The sequence below is a fragment of the Morchella sextelata genome, assembly GCF_020137385.1.
Source record: "Morchella sextelata strain SCLS chromosome Unknown scls_21, whole genome shotgun sequence".
Lineage (NCBI taxonomy): Eukaryota > Fungi > Ascomycota > Pezizomycetes > Pezizales > Morchellaceae > Morchella > Morchella sextelata.
In genome coordinates, this window is record NW_025408636.1 from 1,021,756 (window position 1) to 1,045,516 (window position 23,761).

A 23,761-nucleotide genomic window follows, 5' to 3' on the forward strand; every position below is an offset into this window, starting at 1 on the left:
TAGGAAGGAACGCTTTTAGTTGCCCTTTTGCATCTACATCCCCCAGTTTCCGCAACTCCTAACCAGAAAGTCAGCCAGTTGGTGGGTTATATAATTGAGTGGGAGAGTGGAAGAAGAAAAAAAAAAAAGCAAGAGTGGTGAAAAGAGATTCGTTCATGTATGTACGATACAGTACCGTGCACCACTATTGGATTCAGCTTGGTGTTCCACAGGTCTAAAGAGAAAAACATATCAATCCTCTTGGAGATTCTACTTCTTCTCTTCCTTTTATCCATGGTTTCATGATAGGATTTCTCTTCCCCACGGATCTCTTATCACCCCGGTTCAATAACGCCTCCAAAAAAAGACTATCTATTAGTATTGCGCCTACTTGTCTTCATTGGTGTCACTAGCACTGTTACTCCACCTTTTTGTGCAATCAGCCCATCTACCACATACACAAACTTGGGTAGCACAGACGGGAAACCTCGAGAAGAAGGTTGTGGCTGGCAGGAAAAAAAAGGAAAGGCTGTACAAGAAAAAATCTGACGGGGGGGTTGTCTTGATTGTGATAGGTTCCCAGGAAGTGAGTGGTGGTGAGATCATTCAAGGAGCCCGATAGTAAGCGAATCGGAGTGTGGGATTTATATTCTGTGCTTTCCTTCTTCCTCTTCTTTCGCCTACCCTTACTTTCCTTTCTGCGTATCTTTCACCAAGGAAGGAAAACAAGTCGAAGAAGAGAAAACAGACTGATTTCTCCAAGCCATCCCGGAAGAGTTCAGTAAACGAGTTTGCATCATCACACAGCAGATTAAGTTCCACTGTGTTGGTATCCGGACGTACACTTTGAAGCAATCCAAATAATTCGGACAAGAGTAAATCGTACCTCAGAATGGACGAAGGGGCAGCTCCACTTAATCAGCAACAACAACAAACTACCGGGGGCTCACCCACAGAAACAACAGATGGCACCGTCTCCAATTCAACATTACAGAATGAGGCCACCAGCGGTGAGAAGAGTGACAGTGGTAAGGTGGCTTCAGCAAGTGCTACCGCGAAGGCTTCGAGGAAACGTACAAAGACAGGATGTTTGAGTCAGTCGCCTACCTATCCCCTTGCTACATGGAGTGGAAAGAGACTTCTATTAACACAGCAATGCAGCCTGCCGAAAACGTCGCATAAAATGCGGAGAAGAACGCCCAACCTGCGGGAATTGCATCAAATCCAAACGTAACTGCGAGGGATACAACCAACGCGTCGTCTTCAAGGACGGTATGAACGGGATGTATAGGCCTGGGATGCTGGGTGCGGCAGGAGGTACGGGTGGTTCGTCAACAGATAATCGACGTCTTATACAACCATATCCCATCCAACCTGCCCCAGCTCCTGGGTCGTCTGTTACACATCAGCCAATTGCAATTCGACCTGCACCGGTCCCACAGGCACAGGCAGAAGCATACTTGAACCTCGCCCAAGACCAGTCCAAACCACCACATCTGAGGTCCATATATGCGGAACGTGGACAAGCACTCCAGGCCCATGAGCAGCTACCTCCCCATCCATTGACACCGTCGGATCCACATGTGCAACCCGAGCAGTATGGACATCACGATCCATACCAGCAGCAGGTACCCGTGTCGCAGTCCAACGACCCTACGGGCCAGTACCCGCCTTACTATGTGAATGTATCAGGTCCGGGGACGGGGTCCTTCCCTAGAGGAGTTGATAGGTCCCTTCCACCAGGATCGTCTACTGAATTTGGTGCTCAAACATTTTATCCAACACCTCAGTATATCGGATCATCGTTGGCGCCTTCTTTTCCATCGTCTCACCCGTCGGCGTCAAACTCATGTACTTTCGACCCACCAATGCCTACGAAGTACACCATGGAACAGATGAATCAACCAGGGCAGGAGTTCTCGGATAATCGTAGGTCTCCCCTCCTCTGTTTCCCATGATTCTCCCAAGAATATGTCTTGAACGGCATCGCGTTATGTGAAGAATATGTTTGTGAACGTTTGCGTGTAGAATTTTTCTATCAATGAGAGGAGTGCGCGCCTGTCTGTCATGTGTAAATGTTGGGACTGCGTGGTTAAATCCATGTATGTGACTCCTCCTCTCAAATCTTTATCTCTGCCCACCCCAATGAGTTATGCTAGACGATTTCTCCCTCTTCTTTTTCGTCGTCATGTTCACGTAGAAGGCTTTTATATTGTACTTTTGTTTTTGTTTTCTTTATTACGTAGTGATGTTTGCTACTTGCGAGCTCAAACTTACGTCGAAGGTATCCCGTCGTATTTCCGACGCTGACCCTGAAAATGTAGCGACTTCCACGTCCTACCCAGAACCACCTATGATTGCTGCTCCTAGCCACGACCTCTACTTTCTCGGGCCAGAGACAGCACACCTATCTCATCGTCGCGCAAGTGGGGTTGAATATAACGACGATGAGGACGATGATCTATACGACGTAGAAGACGACGAGGGGGAGGACGACGACGACGACGATGACGACGACGACTATGAAGTGCATGAACTTGACCAGATGATGCTTGACCCGGACGGCCAATCAATCTCACCCAGAGCCCATATCAGCAACATCATCGCCCCACTCAGCAAGCATCTGAATGAGCACAGCAGAATATCATTCAGGAGCTTTCTGCCCGACCAGAACACACTGACAAACTACCACCCGTCAATGAGCTCAAGCCCGCTCATGAACAGCACCACAGCAAAGATCTTCTGCCACTTTGTATACGTCCTCGGCCCCAGCCTGTCGCTGTTTGAGCGGCAACCACCAAACCCCCACGTCGCATTCACGCCCGGGGCCGGGCTGCAGGGCCCGCAGAACGTGTGGTCATACACGATCCCGATGCTGTCGCTGAGCCACCCACCATTGATGCACGCCATACTGGCACTGAGCAGCCTGCACATCTCAAAGCTCACCAAGGGGCCCTCGCACCCCAGCCTGCTGCACTACCACATTGCGCTGCGGCGGCTCGGAAAGTCGATTGCGAGCGACAAGCACCGGGGCCATGTCGCGACCCTGTCGGCAACCCTCCTCCTAGGGTACTACGAGACCATGGCCGCGGAGCACGATAAGTGGAGCTCGCACATCCACGGCGCGAAGCAGCTGCTGAAGGAGATTGATTTCGACCGTGTGGCGAGGCGGGTCGAGATTCTGGACGAGGAGGACCGCATCAGCCAGCAGCAGCAGCAGCGCGAGGGCGGCGGTCCGGGTGGTGAGCAGCAGCATCTGCAGACAGAGGGACAGCTGTGGCCGCCGCCTCCCCCGCCGCCGGGGCAGCAGCCGAGTATGCTCCGGCTGCGCAAGATGCGGAAGCAGCAGGTGTACAACGACGCTGACGAGAACTTTGCCTCCATGCTCTCCGGGCATGGCCGTGCTGCGCGGAACCGCGGAGCCAGAAGAGGGGGACAGCAGCACTATCAGCAGCAGGAAGGAGGAGGAGGAGGAGGAGGAGGGGGGGGAGGCACAGCAGCAGGAACAACCACCAGTAAGGAGTTGGATGTGATGCAGTTGCAGGCAGACATGTTTTGGTGGTTTGCCAAGATGGACTGCTACCAGAGCCTTGTTAGTGGATGTCCCCTCGTGTAAGTTGTCACCCTTAGCCTTAGCCTTACTTCGGTGCCAGCCAGCCCTAACCCTGCCACGTCGCTTTCTGTCTGCGGGAGTCTAACCGGGGGATTGGGATTGTTAACGGAAATGATAGATTGGACTACATTTACTGGTCGCAGTGTCCGCCCCGCGCGCGCATCGGCACGCTCGGCATGTCGTATGGCAGCTCCGACCACTACTTCCTCCTGCTCGGAAGGCTGTGCGCGTTCCAGGAGAAGGATTTGAAGAGGAAGAAGGCGGTGCAGAGGGCCAATGGCGGGATGTGGCTTCCTCCGCCGGAGCTGGGAGGCCCGCCGAGAGGGATGGCGGGCAGAGGGGCTGGGGCTGGGGGGATGGGGAGAGGGGGGATGCAGGGGCCACCGCCAGGGTGGACGGGGCCGCCGCCGCCGGGATGGGGGAGAGGTGGGCCGCCGCCGCCGGGAATGGGAATGGGGGGTCCGCCGGGTGGTATGGGAGGTCCTCCAAATGGTATGGGAGGCCCGCCGAACGGCATGGGCGGGCCGCCAGGTATGGGGTTCCCAGGTGGACCTCCGAGTGGTATGGGGCCACCAAATGGCATGGGAGGGCCGCCTAATGGTATGAATGGCCCACCTCCAGGCATGAGCGGTATGCCGGGCATGAGCGGTGAGAACATACAATACGGCATGGCACCAGCGCCCTCCGGCCCCCCGCGAGTCCCCCAAGCCTTCGCCCAAAACTTCCCCGAACTCTCCCGCGAAAACGCGCAACGCCACCACTCCCAAAACGAACACCCCGAAGACCTCGCCGCCGCAACCCTCGAAGCCGAGCGCGAATGGTCCGCCATCCAACACGCATTCCACGTCTTCCAGCAGTCCCTCGGCAACGAATACCAACCCTTGCCAATCGAATACATGCCGGTACAAAACACGCCCTTCGGCGCCGCAATCTACTACCGCACCTACTCCATCGCAACACTGCAGATGCTCTACTACATGGCCATGATCGTCCTCGAGCGCTGCCACCCGTCCATGCCCGCCGTCACCATGATGGCCGCCGGCGTCGCCGCCCCGAAGACTACTAGAATGGCAATCGACATCGCGCGTATCACGGCCGGGCTGGTCCCCACGGATCCCAACGGCCAGATTAACCCCGCGCTCGGCGCGGGGCTCATCGAGTCGTCGATGCCGCTGTTCTTTGCGGCCGTGCAGTACCAGGAGCAGGCGCAGCGCGACTGGGTCGTGCGGAAGTTGAGGGAGATTACGCGGCTGACGGGGTGGGCGACGGCGTCGAGGGTTCTGCTGGGGTGCCAGAGGGCGTGGGAGAGGGCGGCTGAGATGGGGAAAGGGCCCAGGTATGAGAGGCCGCCGTTTGAGGAGGAGGGCGAGTTTTTCTATGAGTGGAATTTGGGCTCGGGGAGTGCGGGTGCTGCGGGTGGTGGGGGGATGACGGCGGAGGCGGGGAGTGGCGACGGGAGTGGACGGTATTTGTGGAGGAGTGCGGGGAGGCGGTTGGCGGGGGCGGCGGGGATATTGGGGCCGTTGAGGGAGGATTTAGGGGTGGGGGATTTGAGTATTTAGGGGGTGGGTTGTTTTGGGGGTGGGTTGTTTTGGGGGTAGGGTAGGGTGGATGTGGAGAGTAGGGGTAATATGTGTACAATAGGAGCTGGCGATAGTTGCTATCGCGGGCATGTTTTTATGGTTGTGGACTTTTGTTGTTGCGTTCGACGCGGTATGTAACTAGAGCTAGAAAAATATATATTTCACAAATGTCCCGGCTAGTTAAACTGTCACCCATCCGAGCGATCGAGTGATCATCCATGCTGTGCTGCATGCACCAACTCCACACCACCCTGGCACGGCGATTGCTACCCTTACCCAGACTCTACTATGTACCGCACGCAATACCAATGACCACTGTTACTACTTTTTGTGCAGACATGGACGTGGACGATGGCGTTTAGGCTCGATACTGACATAGCGATGCATGCATATGGCGCCGGTGGTTCAGCCCCGGGCTTGCGAGTCATTGGAATGGGATGGGTTGCGGTGAGGATTTCTTGGTACTGCGAGAGCTACATGTACATACGCTACATACATACTGAGCTACTAGCTACAGAGCTGGGCGTATCTGGGGGGGGGGGGGGTATCCTTGCTGTTTGCTTGCTTGCTTGCTTACTTGCAGTAACCGCAGCGGTAGTTGGTGGAGTACCTGCGTGGGGCAGATGCATGAGGAATGTGCTTCTACTGCACAATCGTCCATCCCTGCCTGGCACCATAACTCCCGGGTCTGTGGTGGCGGCCTTCGGTGGTCAGTGTCGTGGTGGGGAGGGGGGAAGTCAGTGCCGATGCTTGAAACCCCAAGTCCGCGGGGTAAACAGCACCCCTCCTCCTCCTCCTCCTCCTCGAGCTCATATATAGCCACCTCCCCTCCCCCTCCCCCTCTCCCCCCTCTCCCTCCCTACAAACTCCGCCCACCACCCTCGCCGCCCACCTCCTCTCCGACCACCGCCTCACAACCCAACACCTCCCCCCCTCCCCCCTCGCTCTACACATCCCACACCACCTCATCGACCCCATCGCAACCGCCCTCTGGAACCCCACCACCGCTCCCCGCACTCCGCATCCGCTACAACGGCATCATCACCTCCATCACAGACGCAATCACAACCCCACACCCCCCACCACCCGTGCCATCCAGCATCCTCCCAACGGACGCCGACTTCGAGGCCGCCCTCCGCGTGCTCGAGTTCGCCACCCGCGTCCCCGCCACCCTCGCCACCGCCGACACGCCACTACGGCGATGTCACCGTGTCGCTCCGCAGCCTATGGGGCGTCGGCGCCGACGGCCGCGCTCCACCCCCGGCGCCGGGAAGAAGACGCGGGTGCAGCAGAACAGGTGCTACATGTGCCGCTACGCCAACCCCACGCCGCACCCGCTCTACCAGCCCCCCTGCACGTCCTGCGGGTCATTCAACATCGCGGCGAGCGCCCTGAGCGCGCCCGGGGTGCTGGCGATGGCGGGGCGCACGGCGCTGGTGACGGGCGGGCGGGTGGGTGGGGCTGGGGTTCGAGGTTGCGCTGCGGCTGCGGCTGCGGCTGCGGCTGCGGCTGCTGAGGTGTGGGGCGGCGGTGGTGGTGAGTTCGCGGTATCCGCTGGATGCGGAGCGGCGGCTGAGGGGGGAGGCGGATTTTGGGGTGTGGCGGGGGGAGGGTGTGTGTGCTGGGCGCGGACTTTCGAAGGATGAGGGAGGGGGCTGGAGGACTGCTGGCCGAAGGTGCGGGGCGGGGCGGGGCGGGGCGGGGCGGGGAGCGGGAGAATCGAGACGCTGCCGGAGGAGAAGGATGAGGGGGGGGCGCACTGGCGACGCAGCACCACTCCTCCTGGACGCAGAAGCTCGCCGACATTCCCGTACCAGGACATCGGCGGCGTGCTCGCCATCAACTCGTTCGTGCCGCCGCTGCTGCTCATCCGCGAGCTGCTCCCGCTCATGGGCCGCGCGCGTGGATCCGGGCTTTATGAGTGCCGCCGATGGAGGGGAGTGTCCGATTGGGTGGGCGGATGGCGCGGCGAGGGTGCTGTGGTGCGGTGTGGGGGAGGTTCTTGAAGCATTTTGGGGGGGGGGGAGGTGGAGGCGGTGGTGAGGGGCGTGTGAGGGACCGAGTGATGGGTGGTGAGTGGTGAGTGGGGAAGTGATTGGTGGGGCGGGAATGGGGGTGGGCTTGTGTGGCGTGTTGTAGACTCGTGTGGATACATGTACAGATTCTGGTAGAATTAATGCGAAAGTGGGTTTTCCGTGACCAGATAGTCCATTGGCCCTTAAAGGAATTTTTGCAGTGAGCACGGACCAAGAAACCCACTCTTTTAGTTCTGACTTTCGCAATAATTCTACCGGATACTGTAGACTTGGTTCCTGCACTTTCTCGGCGCTCGGCTCTCCCCCAGCGTAAACAAGGGCATGGGCATGGGGTTAATGTCCGGCCATCGATGCGGCCCAGGGCCGGCCGGCAGTTGTGGGTGGACCGCCGAGTGAATCTCATGCATGCAAACCAAAAAACACACACATGTACCTACAATACCTGCCCTTACCCCGCGGACCACCATCATCATCATCATCATCATCATGCAGGCAGTGCAATAAATGGCTCGTTACATCTCATCTGCCCAGCTCTAGCTCTAAAGTATATAAACCGAGTCCAGGTCCCCCACACCTGTCCCCTACCCATGCCATCCATAGATAACCCCGGTCCCAAGTCCCCCAACCAACCCAACCCAACCCAAGCCACCCAAACCCAACCCCACCCACCATGCTAGTGAGGTTGAGGAGGCAGGTGAAGATGCTGGAGGTGCCGGTGCCGAGGGAGAGGATGTGGGGGCCGCGCTGGGAGGAGGTGGTGAGGGTGTGGAGGTATCTGGGGAGGTGGGTGCCCGTGCCGTATGATCGGTATTTGGGCATGGTGCTGAGGGTGCTGGGGGAGGTGGCCGCTGGAGGATGCGGCGATGCCGGGGGGTGGCGGTGCCGGCGTATGCGCTGGACAACAGGGAGCTCGAGTGGCTGGAGGCGTTTTTGGAGACGTGTGACTATATGAGTGGGATGCAGGAGATGTGGTCGGAGGGCGTGACGGTGCAGGAGTGGTGGAGGAGTAGGGAGGTGGGGGTGTAGGTGAGCGTGAGGGTGTGGGGCTGGCTGCAGGTGTTTTGGTGGTGCTGGTGTTGGTGTTGACGCTGTTGAAATCTGGGTTTGCGGCAGGTATTCTGTGTGCAGAGGGGGGAGAGATATGTGAGGTTAATTTCCTTGAAAGCTGGGCAAGTGCCGCAGAGGTTTAGTAGTGCAGTTTTGTGTTTTCCATTCGAATAGCTATGTATTTCGGAGTGAAACCCTTACAAGTATCGAGTGAGAAAGGTAGCCAAATCCCTAGCTGTGGTTATACCGGTTGATTCCAGCCTACTGGGTTCGGGAGCTCGAGTCCACCCCATTAAGCTGCCCACAGTAGAATATCAGGCATACTGCTGCATAAAAGAGTATAATATGCATGCGCAATATATATATATATATCTAGATCCCGCATAATAATATGTCCTAGATCTCCGGAGATATTCGAGTGGCAATACATATCTAGATCCCGCATAATGATTTGTCCCAGATTTCCGGGGATATCCGAGTGGCAATACATATATAAGCATAGAACGAATATGAGCTCTCCTTCGTCCTCTAGTCCTATTGCAATGTAGTGAAGCCCAGGATTCAGATTGCTGTCTGCCGTTGACCTATATAGCTACCATGAGCCAACTTAATCTCAAGTCATAAGCGGGAAGATCTGCCCGCCTGTGGTCCGGCCGCCCCGGGGAATTCTCTTCTCCTTCTAGCCAATAGAGAGGCTTCGCACTAAATATTTTAAATTTGGGTAGGGTTGCCAGATACAGCAAGGAAGTGTGGTATGAGCCAGATTTCTTTGATGTGATAGGTGTATTGGCGACCGGTGGAGACTTTTAAAACTACAGATTGGGATTCGCAGTTACAGAAGCCTCGCCAGAAGTCTGTATGTTAGGTTGACGGTGGAATTTAGCTTGATATTTGCTGGATGGGGAAGATTTCTGGTTACTCTGCTCCACTACGGTGTCCTTCCTCCAATCGCAACAGGCACTTACAGTGCGGTATCCGAATTTAAAATATTCGCTGCGAAACCTCTCTAACACATGTAAGTAGGTACATGTAGCCCACTCGAGTAGCTACAGCATAATGGCCTAGGCCAGGTTGTCAGCTCAGTCTCCCGCTTCAGCCACCGCGGAGAGCCACATAGCCCCTGGGGTGATCATTTCCAACGCGAGGGAAGTGGAACGCAACAGCTTCAAAACAACTTCAGGGAGGGGAAGGCGTTGTTGACGCTGTCCTGATGGATGTGCCATAGGTGGCACAGCGGGTAAAGCAGATGTGTCCTTAGGGTACAAGTAGTATATTAGCCCGGCGGAGAGGACTTCCCTCCGTTCTTCTCCCAAACTTGAGCTCACTACACCCACTCACGGGGTGATGGCGGATCGATGCTGACTGATGGCGGCCGGGGGAGCATTTGCAGTGTAAGCGAGTGGCTGGAATTTCCAAGGTGAGTTCTACATTCTATTGTGACCGTTATCGATACCAATACAGTCGATCTGTTATCCACACCTCGTCAATAACTTCTCTGCAGCACACCCATCCGAGCTTTGACCCCTTGCATGCCTGTTGCATGTATGGGACGCCCGATGCAATAAACTTTCTACACGAGGTCATCCCGGTTGGATCAGAATAGGCGGGCCGGATGTGTCCACCATCGTAAGATTAGGGCTAGGCCCGGGCCAGTCTGGCCAGATCTATTTTGAGTTTCGGGAGTCCAGGCCGGTCAGTGGCACTGTGCAAGTTGCTGATATCGATAACAATATGGTCCCACTTACCTGTCTCCTGGCTCGCTACACAGAATGGCAGGGTCCCCTGATCGCTCAATCTGGCCAATCAGACCTGTCCCGGCCGCCCCTCTACACTCATTTGCCCGCTCCGTCCCTTATTCCTGGCCCCAACACATTCCAACTGGAAGGCTATGGAACGAGTATCCGACAAATCAATCACGGTGCGATCCACAACACTATCCAGAACTACCAACTACAACTGGGGGTTCCAGAACCTGTCCGCCTTTGTTCGCGGAGCTACAACAAAAAAAGCAAGTTTTGTTGGTACCCCCGAGTGATGGCCCATGACCCGCCACATTTCTTAGCGCGGTGAGCTATGAGCACATGTCTAAATTTAAGGTTTAGGGGCACACCTCCGACCGCCCCACAGAGAAGGCAACAAAAAAAAACCTGCAGCTTTGGTCGCTGGAACAGGCACAAGGCTGACCCCGCACAAAAGACATGTCTCAAATACATGTAATAATATCCCCAAAAACGGAGGTCACAGCCAGTCGAAGGATCAGTTTCAGTGATTAGTAAATAAAACCAAGCTGAGATGGTGGTGTGTGTGTTGACAGCCCCACCACCATCCTGATCACAGCTATGCGGGGGCGTATGGTGCGACTTTTGCAGTTGGGCGTCTCCATTGGACGGCGGATATCCCCGGCGTTCGCTAGCATGTGTTTCAAAATCCTGGGTTTTGTCCGTGGTTCCTGGATGGCGCAATACGCTGGAGAATCCTATCCCGCAAAAACCGTCTGCTGAACCCCACATAAAATCATGCACGAGTGATATCTTGTGATCCCTGCTAAATTCCCCCCCCCAAAATCCTGTGACAGCAGGAGCTGGGGGCGGGGATGTATGATCTACAAACCAACATCACGTCCAGGATCTCTAGTCCAGACCTTGCTACATATCCGATAGCATGCGCAGGCTGCACGCAGATCATATGTTTATCGCACAGTCCCTCTAACGACCAGTGTGAGTTTTTCCTATTTTCCTATCAGCATCCTTGCGGCTCTCAGCTCGCTCGAACCGCAAAAATAATGGGGATGGGGGAAATACGGTATGGTACGTACAACTTTGTCACCTTTCTCGGTGAGAAAACATAATTCCCTCATGCTCGCTCGAACCAAAACACTCACACACACACACCGTTGCAAGGTTGAGCGTCGTTCGGGGGTTGGGTTGGACTTTCCCAAACATTCGGGGTTAAAAACAAAAACAGCAAAAAAAACGAAACAAAAGAGCGAAAAATGATAGAGTAGGATACAGCAACATAACCGAGCGGGTAAGTAGGCGTAGCAAGGGAGGCAACCAAAAAAAAGAAAAAGAGGGGGCAATAATCTCGAAGGCAGAAGGAATGGAGAGAAGGAAAGCAAAGCGGTCATTTTTTCTGTTTCTCCGTTTCAGCACACAGTCCGTTTCCCATCGCGCCCTTCCCAGCCGTCTGATTGGCTGGCCAGCTGAGCGTCCCACGCATTCCAAACCCCAAGGGTTAGGTGAATGCGAAAAAACACCACATCCCCGGCGCAAATCACAAAGGTCCCTTTTGTCTAAATTCACGATGCACCGCCAGATCCGCGGGTTGCCGCTATCCGCACGCCTTCTCACGTCGTATCTTACCTAAGCCCTCCCCTCCCCCTCTCCGCTCTCTCGGCTATCTGGAGTTGTGCAATATACCTAGCTAAGGTATACTATATTTGGCAGGCTGCTATTAATTTATTAACGCATGTGCACTCACTCACCTTACCTCACTGACTACAACTACTAACAAGTACGGCTACAGACGGGCGATTGGGATTGGTTGGATCCGACCGTACTCTCTCCCTCACGCTGTACCACCAGCGTACCACACGCACCCACGGAGGGAGGGAGGCAACGGGCAAAGGAAAAAAAAAAAAAAAAAAATGGCATTCCCATGTGAACGCGTCGCATTCCCCCTTCAAGAGAGGTCATGGGTGGTGCTTCTATTCAATCTGGGTTTAGCAGCTAGACCTAGGTCCGAGGGGCGCGCGCGGGGCGGTATGCCAAAAGACGTTATGGGAGCAGGGGACGGCGTTATTATCAGTTAATTTAGGATTGGTTTTTATTTTACAAATACAAGCAGCGCGCAAAGTAAGTAACTAGGTAACTAAGTAGTGAGGAGGACTCATTAAGTACTATACTTTTGGGTGGATAGGATAATTGCTGGGTCCAGCCAAACAACAAATTGTGGCTGTGATGTGTAGGAATATTGCGAGAGAAAAAAAGACCCAGGTAGACTGAGAGAAAGAGATGAGGGAAGAATGGGATGAGGTACGTTCCTGATGAAACCATTGAAAAGTGCAGGGCTGGGGGGAAAATTAAGTGGTGAAGAAAGAACGGGGATAAAACCGGGAAATAAAAAAAAAAACGAATACCATACAGAGACGAGAGAGATGAGAAAAGAGGTAGAAAAAGAATACCCAGAAAAAAATAATAAAAAGCCGAATGATAATGAGAAAAAGCCCCCATCTATAAAAATAACCCCCAAACAAATAAAAAAAATCCCAAATAAAAAATAAAAAAGAGGAAGAAAAAAAAAACCCAAAGAAAAGAGAACACCGAATAAACCACCTACATCCCCCCTACCACTAATTAACCAACGGCGCACTCCACGTCAGGCCGCCCACCGCGCCCCCACACCCCGCCTTCACCACTCCCCTACTAGGCTTCTTAATCTCACACACCAAGTCCCTCCACCCGCCTCCCCCGAACCCAACACTACTCAACCCATAACACACAAACCCAAAGCGCTCATAAAACCTGACCAAGCCCTCTCTCGCAATGATCGCAATGCGCTCCACCGCCCCCGCCATCTCGCGACAGTAATCAATGAACTCGCGCATCAGCGCCGTGCCCAGCGTGCGGCGCTGGCACGCCGGCACGATAGCGAGCGAGTGCAGCGCGATCGTCGCACCGGTGGTGTGGCTGGTGGCCGCCGAGCTGTAGCACGAGTCGGTGATGAGCTTGCTTGTAATCTTTGAGGCGATGGCGTGGCCGAGCAGGTGCTCGGTGGGGTTGTGGGCGCCCTGGCTGGGGCTAGTGGAGGCGAAGATGCCGAGGGAGAGCGGGGGGGAGGTCGTTGTGGAGAGTAGTGCATGAAACTGTAATTATTATAGTGTTAGTGGTTGAATTGAGGAAGAAGGGAGGAGGGGTTTGGGGGGGGGGGGGAATGTACCTGTTTCCTGGTACACCGCTCCGCGGGCACGAAGGCCTGCGTCTCGACGAGCATCACGGCGTCGAGGTCTTTCAGCGTCAGCGGGCGCACGTAGATGCACTCCTTGCCCGCCTTTGTAGGCACGAGGGATTTGGGGTCGAGGACCATTGTGGCGGGTGCTGTGGATGTTGTGGTGGATGTGGTAGGTATCGTTGTAGCGGGTATGGCAGCCGTGGATATGCGGGTACGTAAAGGTGGTGCGGTGTGGTGGTGGTAGAGTGGGCTGATGTGATATATGGGAGGTTTCTTTGTGCGGATTAAGGTTTTGGGGTTTTAGCGGTGGCGGTTTGTGGGGGGAGGTGTGTGGAGAGGTTCTTGTAGCAGTGGAAGGTGTAGTAGGTGGTAGAATGTGTAGTAGTAGGAGCAGGTAGGAGGCAAAAAAAGGTTGTGAGGTTTTGGAAGTTGTGGTAGGAGCTGTAGCTGTCGAGCTGGATATGTAGGTGGGTAAGTAGGTAAAAAGAGCGACTGTAGAAACCCAGGCTGTAGTAGTGAACAGAATCTCAGCGAACGTAAGAATTATTAAAAACGAAGGTTGGTGGGGGGAAGGGAGGGAGGGGAGGTGGTGGGGGGGGGGGAGCCGTGTTATCTATATAGATAGAGTATGAGTGGTAAGTAGAGTAAGGAAGGGAAGTATGATAACAGGGCCAAGTACTTGTAGCTAGCTATTAGAGGCTGAAGTTGGAAGTGAAGGATGAGCACCAAGCTAGCTAGGGACAGACTGTGACTCTTAATAGCCGCACCACGAAGTAGGTATTGACAGGCAGGTACGTACATGTGGATTAATAAAATGCAAACAAGCAAATTGCAAAAAAGAGGTTGGCAGACTACTATTGATCCACCGCTCCCCTCCGTCTAATCCTCCATCCCTCCTCCACCCCTGGCTGGTAGGGAGGTGCGTGCTTTTCTCTTTCTTTGCTTTATTGCACCGGTCAGTAACATGTAGGGTAAGCTTTGGTTCTGTGTGTTTCTCAGCTCATGTAACGCTCGGCCGGAGGAGGCGTGCGGTGGTGGTGGTGGTGGTGTGCATGTGTATGTGTATGTTAGTTATTCACACCCAGCCTAGGGCCATCGATCGTACATCGTACATTACATAGGCGAGGGCGAAGGACTAGGGCGAGGGAAGAAAGAAGAATCCATCTGTCCATTCAGGGCGCATGATGCAAGGTATTTTTTTTTATAGATATATATTGGATGGGATGGGATGGGGTGTGTGGTTGGTTGGTAGATGGCCTGTAGAGTAGATGGAGGGGTTCTACGTACATACATGATCATATGTAGGTACGGCCGAAGCAAGATGGGATGAGGGTGAGGGGGGGGCGTCGGCGAATCGTGCGGATAAAAAAGAAAAAAAAAGAAAGGACAGGATAAGACAGGACGGGTCATCATCATCGACGGCGGCGATGCTGCTGCTGCACAATGACAATATGCAATCCTCCCTCCAATGCTATGCCAGCAACCCAGTACCACCGACCGCAGAGAACTCAGCCGCTTCTACCCTCATGCCATGGGTTAGGTAATACCGCACGGGGCTGGGGACACCGTCTGTTGCTGTTGGTGGGTTGGTGGAGCGTGGTGGAATGAAGGACGTGAATAAGGGGGCTTAGCTTACTTACCTGGTAGAGGGGTTGCTTTCAGCTGGTGAGGGGGTGTGTAGCGAATCGCTGGGGGAAGAGAAGTCTGCACATGACTTGGGGAAAACCATCGGAGAATTAAACGGTTAAAGGCCGCACGCAGATGGATGGCGCACATCAAATCAGTCCATGGGAATGGGATGGGGATTTGGAGGGGGGTGGTCGGAGGTGAAAGAGGAGGAGGATGGTTGGTTGCTTGGTTGCTTGGTTAGATGGATGGTGTGAATAAAACCCCTGGTTCTGAAATAGGTGATCGATGTTCTATGTAGTTGTAACATTGGTGGTGTAGATTGTAGTTGTAATAGTACCTGGTAGAGCGAGTAAGGCTCGACAAGTCAGGTCCGACAGAGCACATTGTGGTACCTGCTCCCAGCATCCTATGCATACGGCAACCCATAGGATGATGTAGCTTATCCAGACAACCCCCCTCCCCCCCAATTGCACCATTGCACCATTGCACCACACCGCACTTCATGTAGGTACTCGTACAGAACAGGGCCTGGTGACGTGCCGGCGGCAGGATGACGCGGAAAGACCGCAGCTGAGGGCTGATGTGATGATTGAGTGGTTGATTGATATATTGATTGATTGAAATTGAAATTGAAAATAGATCAATACGGGCAAACACAGGTATGATACTCGTACAACAAGTATTAGCCATTTTTTTATATTAAAGGGTTGAGGACGTCTCACGTCCAACGATGGATGCTTCGGCCGGTGACGATGCTTTTGTGGATTGGATAACACCACACCCATGCTGGACGAGAAGATAAGTAAAGTTGCAAATGGATGATATTGATGACCCAACAAGGTGCAGAGCCTCAGTCGGCGCCGGCGGTGAGAGCTCCTTATCCACACACTCACCATCCTATCGTCGTCCTCCACCTCCGACAGCTGCAGACGGATGCAAATAGATGCAGATCCATCAATCCGTTAATTATCACTGGTCAAGGTCATGAGTCAATTCCCGGATTCTTTTGCATGCTATCTGCCTGCAGATATTTTTACCAAACTCACGACATGCATGAATTGTAGGCAGAGGCCTCCCCAAACGGAGCTATCTCAGAGAGCAAAACGCTTTCTGTCTGCTGCAGTGCATCATGTCTGTCCCCTCAACGGGGAGAGTTAGGTGGAGGAGGAGCGCTGCAACCGATAATGAAGCGGGGGGAGATCTGCCTGCCTTCTGCCTGGTGCAGCTGTCAGTTGCGGTCAGAGATCGGATTGGGGAAGGTAGGGCCAATATTATTTGGTTTGGCACTACTGCTTCTGCTGCTGCTGCTTGTGGCTTGTCCAGGTTGTCGCTTACTCTGCGGCGGCGTATCACATTAGTCTTTTTCCTACGCCGTCCGCCACAAGAGTAACGCTCGAAACGCCCCTCTTACACGTAGGTATCTTCTCTCACATCCTGACTTGACTCTCTCTGTCTGTCTGTCTCTTTCTATCCCTCGCCTTCTCTCTCTCTCACTCTCTCTCTCTCATCCATCCTCTTCTTTTTCACATCCTTCACACCCCATCCTCCCCGCCTAACTACCCCGCGCTTATCCATTCCCATCATCAACCATCAATCCTCATTCTCACCAACTCAATCTCTCTCCCGAAATAGCTCTGACCTAACTTCCCCACAATCTTATCGGAAATGTAATAATTGTCTCCCCCCGCCACCCCTTCCACTACCCGCCAAAAACCAAAAGAAAAACTACCCCACTTATTTTTGATGATTTAACTCCTTTCAAGCTATTCACTTTCGAACGACTGACAAACCGTGACCCTACAGGCGCATTACTATCTCCTTCATCAGTACGAATGAAATCGTAACGCTCGATGTACCCGAGAGCATCCCAGTCCAGGACTTTAAGGCTCTTATCGCCTCCGAGCTCCCCACTGTCCCACCAAACGCCCAGCATCTGTACCACAATGGGCGATTGCTGGGCGACCAAACGAGAACACTACAGCAGTACGGCGTTGTGAATGATGACTTAATTGTCCTACACTCTCGAGCTCCCGGCGGCCAGCAGCAACAGCAGCAAGCCGGGGGTGTGCCTCGGAGACCACAGCAGCAGCAACCACAACATCAGCAGCAGGGCGGTGGGCATGACCCAGAGCTTATTCGTCTACAGGTTCTAGGAGACCCCCGGTTGTTGGGTCAGCTTCGGGAATCGCAGCCAGAGCTAGTGGCGGCGGTGAACGATCCTGAGAGGTTCGCCCAAACATTTCGGAACCTGGAACAACAAAGAGCCGAGATGGAAAGACAGAAACAAAGAGAGATCGTAAGTTTTATTAAATTTAATATTCACAAATTCATTAACTAATCTAACCCGGTAGCAAATGTTGAACGAGGAACCATTCAACATTGAGGCTCAAAGAAAGATTGAGGAACTTATCAGGCAGGAGGCCGTTATGGAGAATTTACAGAGCGCCCTAGAGCACAATCCAGAAGGTCCTTTACCTGTAAGGTCTTATTTTTGGGATCGGAATGCTGACTGATGCTTAGCTTTCGGTCGTGTAACCATGTTGTACATCCCCGTTGAGGTTAATGGAATGAAAGTCAAGGCTTTTGTAGACTCTGGTGCACAAGCAACCATTATGTCGCCCTCATGTGCTGAAAGGTGTGGAATCATGCGTCTTGTTGATCAACGCTTCGCCGGTATTGCGCGCGGTGTCGGAACAGCCAAAATTCTTGGACGAGTTCATTCCGCGCAAATCAGGATTGGAAATCTTTTTCTTGCGTGTTCATTTACAGTCATGGAAGGCAAGGATGTGGACCTTTTGCTTGGATTGGACATGTTAAAGAGACATCAAGCAATGCTAGACTTCAGGAAGGGATGCTTGGTGATCCAAGATGAGCAAGTTGAGTTTCTTGGAGAGAGCGAGATCCCAAAGAACATCCACGAGATGGAAGCAGAGAACGAGCCAACCGTCGAGGGACCCGGTGGCGCGAAGGTTGGTGGGCGGACTGGAGCTTTAATTGAACCATCGATCCAGTCAACGCCAGCAAGATACGGGGGTACGAGTGGAAGTGGCAGTGGAAGTGCCCAATCATCGGCGCAACAGCCGATACAACCGCAACAGCTACCGCAGCAACCAGCTGCACCGCCATGCTATACAGCCGAGGCGGTAGAGCAATTGGAGAATTTAGGATTCTCCAAGCAACAGGCAGTGGCTGCACTGAACGCTACCGGGGGTGATGTCGACATGGCCGCCAGTTTGTTGTTTCAGTGATTTGGACATATGGGGTGGAGAAACAAAGGAGTTTTGACGTGTAGGAGTCAGTGGCTGGATTTACGCAAACAGAAAATGTGGGAGTTACGGTATTCTTTGTTTTTTCCTTTTTTCCATAATATGGTTTATCCTGAAATTCCTTTGAATCTGCCTGGATCAACTTACCGGTATTAAAATAGAGGGGTAATGAAGGTTACGGGGCGACATTATCATGACAGGGGACACAATTGGCTTGCTACATATAACGAATCTCATTTTTCCCTTTCCCATCTATTTCTATCTCTGTTTCTATTGTTTCCACTTCAAATCATGTCGAGTTGCTGTTGCAAGAATCTATCGACATGTGAATTAGCTTTCCTCCCAAATTTGACAAGCACTTGATTTGCTCGGGTACCAGTATTTTCCTCACAACTGCATGTATGTAACGTAACAACCACGAGTGATTTCTCAAGACTCACACAGCACCACAGTTCAGTCATATTCTGATGACGTGGTTCCGGCGAGCCTCTTGGATACAGAGTGAACCTATGTCATTTTTTTTTTTTTTTTTACACCGGACGATAGTGCCAGTCCAATCCAATCCAAGCCAACCATCTGTGCCTATCCAATCCAACCCATCTCATCCCATCATGGCCTCTCACTCGATCCCACCGGTAAGTTTCGGCTGTGGCTAATCTACATTTACCCGGTCCGTTCATACGAGCCAGATATACAAAATGATGAGAGCGTGACATAATGTAACAGAACGTAAGGTAAGGCTGGAATTGAAACGGGGCGGCGGATTTTGCTTTGAGCACTACCTACATATATGTATTCCATCCATACACTGTTTCATAGCTATGCGCGTGTGTGATGTGGCTTTAGGATGAGTGGTGGTGGAGGGCGGTGTTAGCGGAGCTTAGACTAGGCTGCGCGTGCGCGTGTGGGGTGGGGTGGAGGGCGGTGTGGAAGGTGGGGTGGGTGAGCCAATGATTTTTTTTACGGGTGTTGGCGTTGGCGGGGACGCTGACCACCACCAGCGAGATATCGCACCCGAGATCAGAAAACTCGTTGCAAAACTGCTATGCTGCTTCTGTCAATTTATGCGCGAAAATAAATGCGATTCCTAAGTTACCTAGAAATCACCCACACCGCTCCAGACACCCTCACGGCTGTAATAGGGAACTTGACTACAAAATCAAAGAGCAGTACTGTATCCTCGTAAAAGTACTGTGGCACATCATAGAAAGCCAGTTGCTACCCGCCGGGCCTACTACCCCGAGAAGAAAAAAAGCTGGAGACGCGGGGAATCGAACCCCGGACCACCTCTAGATTATTGAACATCCTGAAGGACGCTCAACTGCTAAAGAGGTATTATACCACTAAACCACATCCCCTTCTTGGCTTTGACGCTAGAAAATAAAACTTTTCAAGTAGTAGTGTCATGGTGTGTCACTCGGTTGAGTAATCATTTCTAGGGGTTGTGGCGCTAAGACGAGTTGGGTTTGGTTGGGGATTAAGTTTTTCGAATGAGGGTGTTTTACACTTGAGATCAGAGAAGCCTCGCATTTGCACTATAGGAAGTTCCAAAGGGCGTATAAACACCTCGCTTTGGTGGTTGAAATTTCAAACTGCCCCGCCAGCCCGCCGAAGCCTTGGCATAGAGAAAAAAAAAACTTCCAACAACTCCACCAGCACGAAAAGAATGGAGACGCGGGGAATCGAACCCCGGACCACCTCTAGATTATTGAACACCCTGAAAGGACGCCCACTTGCTAAAGAGGTATTATACCACTAAACCACATCCCCTTTCGTGTTAATCGTCGTGGTGGGACGCTCAAGTCGCGCACGGGAGGACAGGCAGGCTAGTAAATATCCTTGTCGAGAGGGTTGGGTGTACGTTTCAACGAAGTACTCGGTGGAACCGTACTAGTAAGCGGTGCCTGATCATTTTAGTGAGGAATTGAGCTGGGACGTTGGTTTCCGAGTCTCAGCACTTTGGGTCGAGCCGTGGCACGTTTTAGTATGCCTTGCCTAGAAAATCGGTTCTTAACGTTACCCCCCCCTACACCTTAGTAAGTATATAATCCTCCGGTAAGTCATATAAAAGCATATTATAAGGCTTTAAGTAGATAAGGCTGTAATAACCGCTTATATTCCAAAGACTGATCTAACGAGGAGCTTCACGATACAAGTAGTGTTTTGAGGACGTAGTGGTTATAAAGTATCGGTTTTGGACGCAGAACTTCACAGGCTTTTAAGGGACGGGGTAATGAGAAATCCACGGGTGGAGCGGCCGGGAGCCCAGTTTCATTGGAACGGGCCGATGTTTATAATAATGTAGTCTCACTGACGGCTCAGACTAGAATTACGAGTTGAAGGAAGCCATCTATTTCTAAAGAGCTTCATTGGGAATGATATGGATTACGTTTATTTCGATTATTATAAAAGAGGTGGTAGAGAAATGGCTTGAAAGCGTTATGTTTTTGCTAAAGTATTGTAATTCGTGGGGTGTTGTGCGCAATAGTAGTTCTCCAGGACTATGATGCCTTGATTATCTATTGCGGACTCTCGGCAAGTATCCACACTAATACCCCGAGTATTCAAAACTCAAAAGGCTGTCTAATAGAACCACATCCGTCCCACTCCCCAACTTCTACCTCCACAAAACACAACTTTAAAGCCAAAAAATATCAATTGCTGCATTGCCATTATAACGCGAAAAACAGAAGCACAGAAAGAAACCCGAAATCCAAACCCGCAATAACACAAAGTGATATATTGTACAGTCCCACCGTGTTTACACCCAGTCCATCAAGCCATAACCCGCCGGCGAGCGCCCTACAAGGCGAACCGAATAGCGTTCGAGTCCTCCTCCAGTCTCAGATCCGACCTTCGGGGTGCAATAAGGGGGTAGAGCTGCGCAAGCAACGTTATAGCTATATCCCAGGAACGACAGTTAGTCAGTGATCTCAAGAGCTACAACTCTACGGGTAAGGGCTACATACACCACATGAGGTAGCAGGCGACAAAGGTCAAGATCAAGGAGCTCCGCCAGACACTAGTGAACAGATTAGCTTCCGGAGGAGGAGGGAGGAGGAGGATGGTGGAGACGGACGTTTGGTTTTCGCCCTTTGGTGAGAAGAACCAGGCCGCGCCGGAGATCACGGCGACGACGATGAAGCCGACGAGAAGACTGTAGCTATTCTAGGTGTCAGTCGGGGGTTCGGTGTGCGTAGAAAGAGGGTTGGGGGGGAAGGTACCCGTTTGCCATTGTGGTAGTAGTATGTTTTATGGGATATGGTGTTTTTTTGAAGATAGATCTTTAGCTCGGAAAGCACAGCAAAGTATTGACGTCGTGAACGCGCCGCCCCTGTTCGGTAGGTGGTCTTGTCATCGCAACAGTCTAACACAACAAAGCTATTGTTCGTATCACCGGGTAACCAAACTTGAGGCTCTGCAGCGCATCCTCTCTCCCCGATTATGTCATCATACCTACGGCTGGACTGCCATAGGGCAGGAAACCCTACTACGCAACCCATACCCCACACACACAACGGCGCCAGAGGAGGATTGCACCCACGAACAATTCCCAACCCACATACACCCGGACCGACCGCAACGCCAAACTCCAAAGATTATCCCAAGGAAAAAAAATAATCATCACTCAAAATGACCAAGCGCACTAAGAAGGTCGGAGGTACGTAAACATCGAATTCTCGAGATTTTTTCCCCGGGAAGTGGTGGAGGAATTGGAGGAGGGGGAAATATTGAAAGTTTTGGTCTTGGGGAACTGAAAGCTAATCTTATGGCGTGAATAGTTACCGGTAAATACGGTGTCAGGTACAGATAACCCCCCACTATCCCTCCACCATCCCGCGCTATACCCTTCGGATCGAGCCACGTGCAGCGAGAGAGCCAGAGAGCACGGAATTGCGACCTCGAGCCACGAAGCCGGTGCAGAAGAAGCCGAAGCTAACAACGGAAAAACAGATATGGTGCCTCTCTGAGGAAGCAGGTCAAGAAGATGGAAATCACCCAGCACGCCCGCTACACCTGCACTTTCTGCGGAAAGACCACCGTCAAGCGCACATCCGTCGGTATCTGGGAGTGCAAGTCTTGCAAGAAGACTGTTGCCGGGGGCGCCTGGGTTGTCTCGTATGTGTTTTCCTCTACCTTCTCTACTCCGGCTCCCCCGCGGTTAGCTGACAATCTGTGTGTGTCTGATAGTACCCCCGCTGCCGCTGCCACCCGCTCAACAATCCGTCGTCTCCGTGAGATCGCCGAGGTCTAAACGGTCGGGGGGCTGGTTTCCTTTTTTTCCTCTTTTTGCCAAATAAAAATAAATTCAAATCTGTTAGGGATCAGGGTGTTTCTTGCTGTTTTTGTTCTTGCTTTTGCGAGGTGCGGTTTTTAATGACGCAGAATTTCAAAGATTGCTTCCTCATCCTCTGGCTTTTTTCCGGTGATCATCGAGTTGGGTCAGATTAGTGTTGTGATATGCAAGGGATTGGAGTCCTGGGAGAGGGAAGAAGCAGGATGGGAGGTTATCCACGGGTTTATTGGAGTCGGCAATTGAGAAGGATATGACTATGAATGCCACGGACTTGGGTATTGGTATTGGATCCAACATACCTCCAGCTATGTTTGTGCATTCTCCACCGGAAAGGCACATATTTCATCCGTGAATATTTTTCGTAAAGACATGACCCTCCTGATCGATCAAAGGATGCTTGCAGCTGTAGATGGATAATGCCCAACCCTACGTCATAACAATAGCGTAGCTCTCAGAGCGCAATGAGCCAGCCCATTTGGAGCTCCCCAGGGTGCTCATAAGCTACCAGTATAGTTTAGTGTTGTTTTATAGTAATTGCGATTTCCGTAGACTATGTAAGGTAGGTAAAGTCTAGGGTAATAACAGCCCTTCGCCGAGGAGCACCTCATCCTAGGTCAAAAATCTGTCTGCCCATCTTCAACAATAGCATACCATTCCACCGGGCTTCAGTTGTAAGTAGCCTATGTCTGTGTATATTAATATTAGTATGTAGAGTAATTCAAGTGGTTTGGGGGATTTAAAGTAGGACTTGTTTTTCGAGGAGCGGTGTGTAGTAATAGCTCCATTGAAACATTTTCGACATGTACGGGAAGACGTCTCTGAGGTAGAACTCAGAGCTGGTCAGGGCGCGGGCAGACAGGGCTCTGAATTAGAAAAGTTTCAAGGCCTCCGAACTCAAATACAGAGAAATTCAGGATCAAAACCCTGCACACAATAAATGTACTAGTGCTCGGACGGAGCCAAGTTTTTGGCAGAATACCTACCCCGAGCTACCAAATCCCGTGCTCATAACAAAAAAAAGAGATTCTGGTCTGGGGTGAAAGGAAGATTTTTCAACGCCTGGCATGGAAACCATATATCTCCACTGGTACCAGAGGTACATGTAGGTTAGCATTGGCGAAGAGATGATCGTAACTACTAACCTCAGGAATCAATATAATATTTTATAGAAAGTCACCAAACCTCAAATTTCAACTCACATACTGTCTTCAAGTACCTAATCGCTGTCACTTTTTAAGATGGAAACATAAGAAACGTAACTCCCCGGCATCCACTCCAAGCCTGGTATCAAAACTGCTATGTATATCGTGAGTTTTCGAGGCGGAGCTGTATCCAAAATAACTTAGAAGGGTTAGGGTTAT

General features: G+C 52.2%; 7 protein-coding genes across 7 annotated transcripts; 5 read left to right on the forward strand and 2 right to left on the reverse strand.

The window, feature by feature from the left end:
* Nucleotides 1-871: 871 nt before the first annotated feature.
* Nucleotides 872-5,154, forward strand: H6S33_006841 (uncharacterized protein; the record flags this gene model as incomplete). The annotated part of the gene is made up of 4 exons (XM_044838197.1): nucleotides 872-1,073; nucleotides 1,141-1,908; nucleotides 2,304-3,591; nucleotides 3,711-5,154. 4 exons carry the CDS (start codon nucleotides 872-874, stop codon nucleotides 5,152-5,154), a joined length of 3,702 nt encoding a protein of 1,233 aa, XP_044689659.1.
* Nucleotides 5,155-5,921: 767 nt separating this feature from the next.
* On the forward strand, nucleotides 5,922-7,181 carry H6S33_006842 (uncharacterized protein; the record flags this gene model as incomplete). Its single annotated transcript, XM_044838198.1, has 2 exons — nucleotides 5,922-6,711; nucleotides 6,823-7,181. The coding sequence occupies 2 exons, from the start codon at nucleotides 5,922-5,924 to the stop codon at nucleotides 7,179-7,181; spliced, it is 1,149 nt and encodes a 382-aa protein (XP_044689660.1).
* Nucleotides 7,182-7,881: 700 nt separating this feature from the next.
* Nucleotides 7,882-8,237, forward strand: H6S33_006843 (uncharacterized protein; the record flags this gene model as incomplete). Its single annotated transcript, XM_044838199.1, has 2 exons — nucleotides 7,882-7,974; nucleotides 8,040-8,237. 2 exons carry the CDS (start codon nucleotides 7,882-7,884, stop codon nucleotides 8,235-8,237), a joined length of 291 nt encoding a protein of 96 aa, XP_044689661.1.
* A 4,372-nt stretch (nucleotides 8,238-12,609) lies between these two features.
* Nucleotides 12,610-13,343, reverse strand: H6S33_006844 (uncharacterized protein; the record flags this gene model as incomplete). The annotated part of the gene is made up of 2 exons (XM_044838200.1): nucleotides 12,610-13,122; nucleotides 13,197-13,343. The coding sequence occupies 2 exons, from the start codon at nucleotides 13,341-13,343 to the stop codon at nucleotides 12,610-12,612; spliced, it is 660 nt and encodes a 219-aa protein (XP_044689662.1).
* Nucleotides 13,344-15,966: 2,623 nt separating this feature from the next.
* H6S33_006845 (uncharacterized protein) lies at nucleotides 15,967-18,085 on the forward strand (the record flags this gene model as incomplete). Its single annotated transcript, XM_044838201.1, has 4 exons — nucleotides 15,967-16,064; nucleotides 16,641-17,133; nucleotides 17,189-17,303; nucleotides 17,358-18,085. The coding sequence occupies 4 exons, from the start codon at nucleotides 15,967-15,969 to the stop codon at nucleotides 18,083-18,085; spliced, it is 1,434 nt and encodes a 477-aa protein (XP_044689663.1).
* A 2,820-nt stretch (nucleotides 18,086-20,905) lies between these two features.
* On the reverse strand, nucleotides 20,906-21,338 carry H6S33_006846 (uncharacterized protein; the record flags this gene model as incomplete). The annotated part of the gene is made up of 3 exons (XM_044838202.1): nucleotides 20,906-21,003; nucleotides 21,073-21,260; nucleotides 21,328-21,338. The coding sequence occupies 3 exons, from the start codon at nucleotides 21,336-21,338 to the stop codon at nucleotides 20,906-20,908; spliced, it is 297 nt and encodes a 98-aa protein (XP_044689664.1).
* A 398-nt stretch (nucleotides 21,339-21,736) lies between these two features.
* H6S33_006847 (uncharacterized protein) lies at nucleotides 21,737-22,358 on the forward strand (the record flags this gene model as incomplete). Its single annotated transcript, XM_044838203.1, has 4 exons — nucleotides 21,737-21,764; nucleotides 21,886-21,907; nucleotides 22,058-22,222; nucleotides 22,295-22,358. 4 exons carry the CDS (start codon nucleotides 21,737-21,739, stop codon nucleotides 22,356-22,358), a joined length of 279 nt encoding a protein of 92 aa, XP_044689665.1.
* Nucleotides 22,359-23,761: the final 1,403 nt, after the last annotated feature.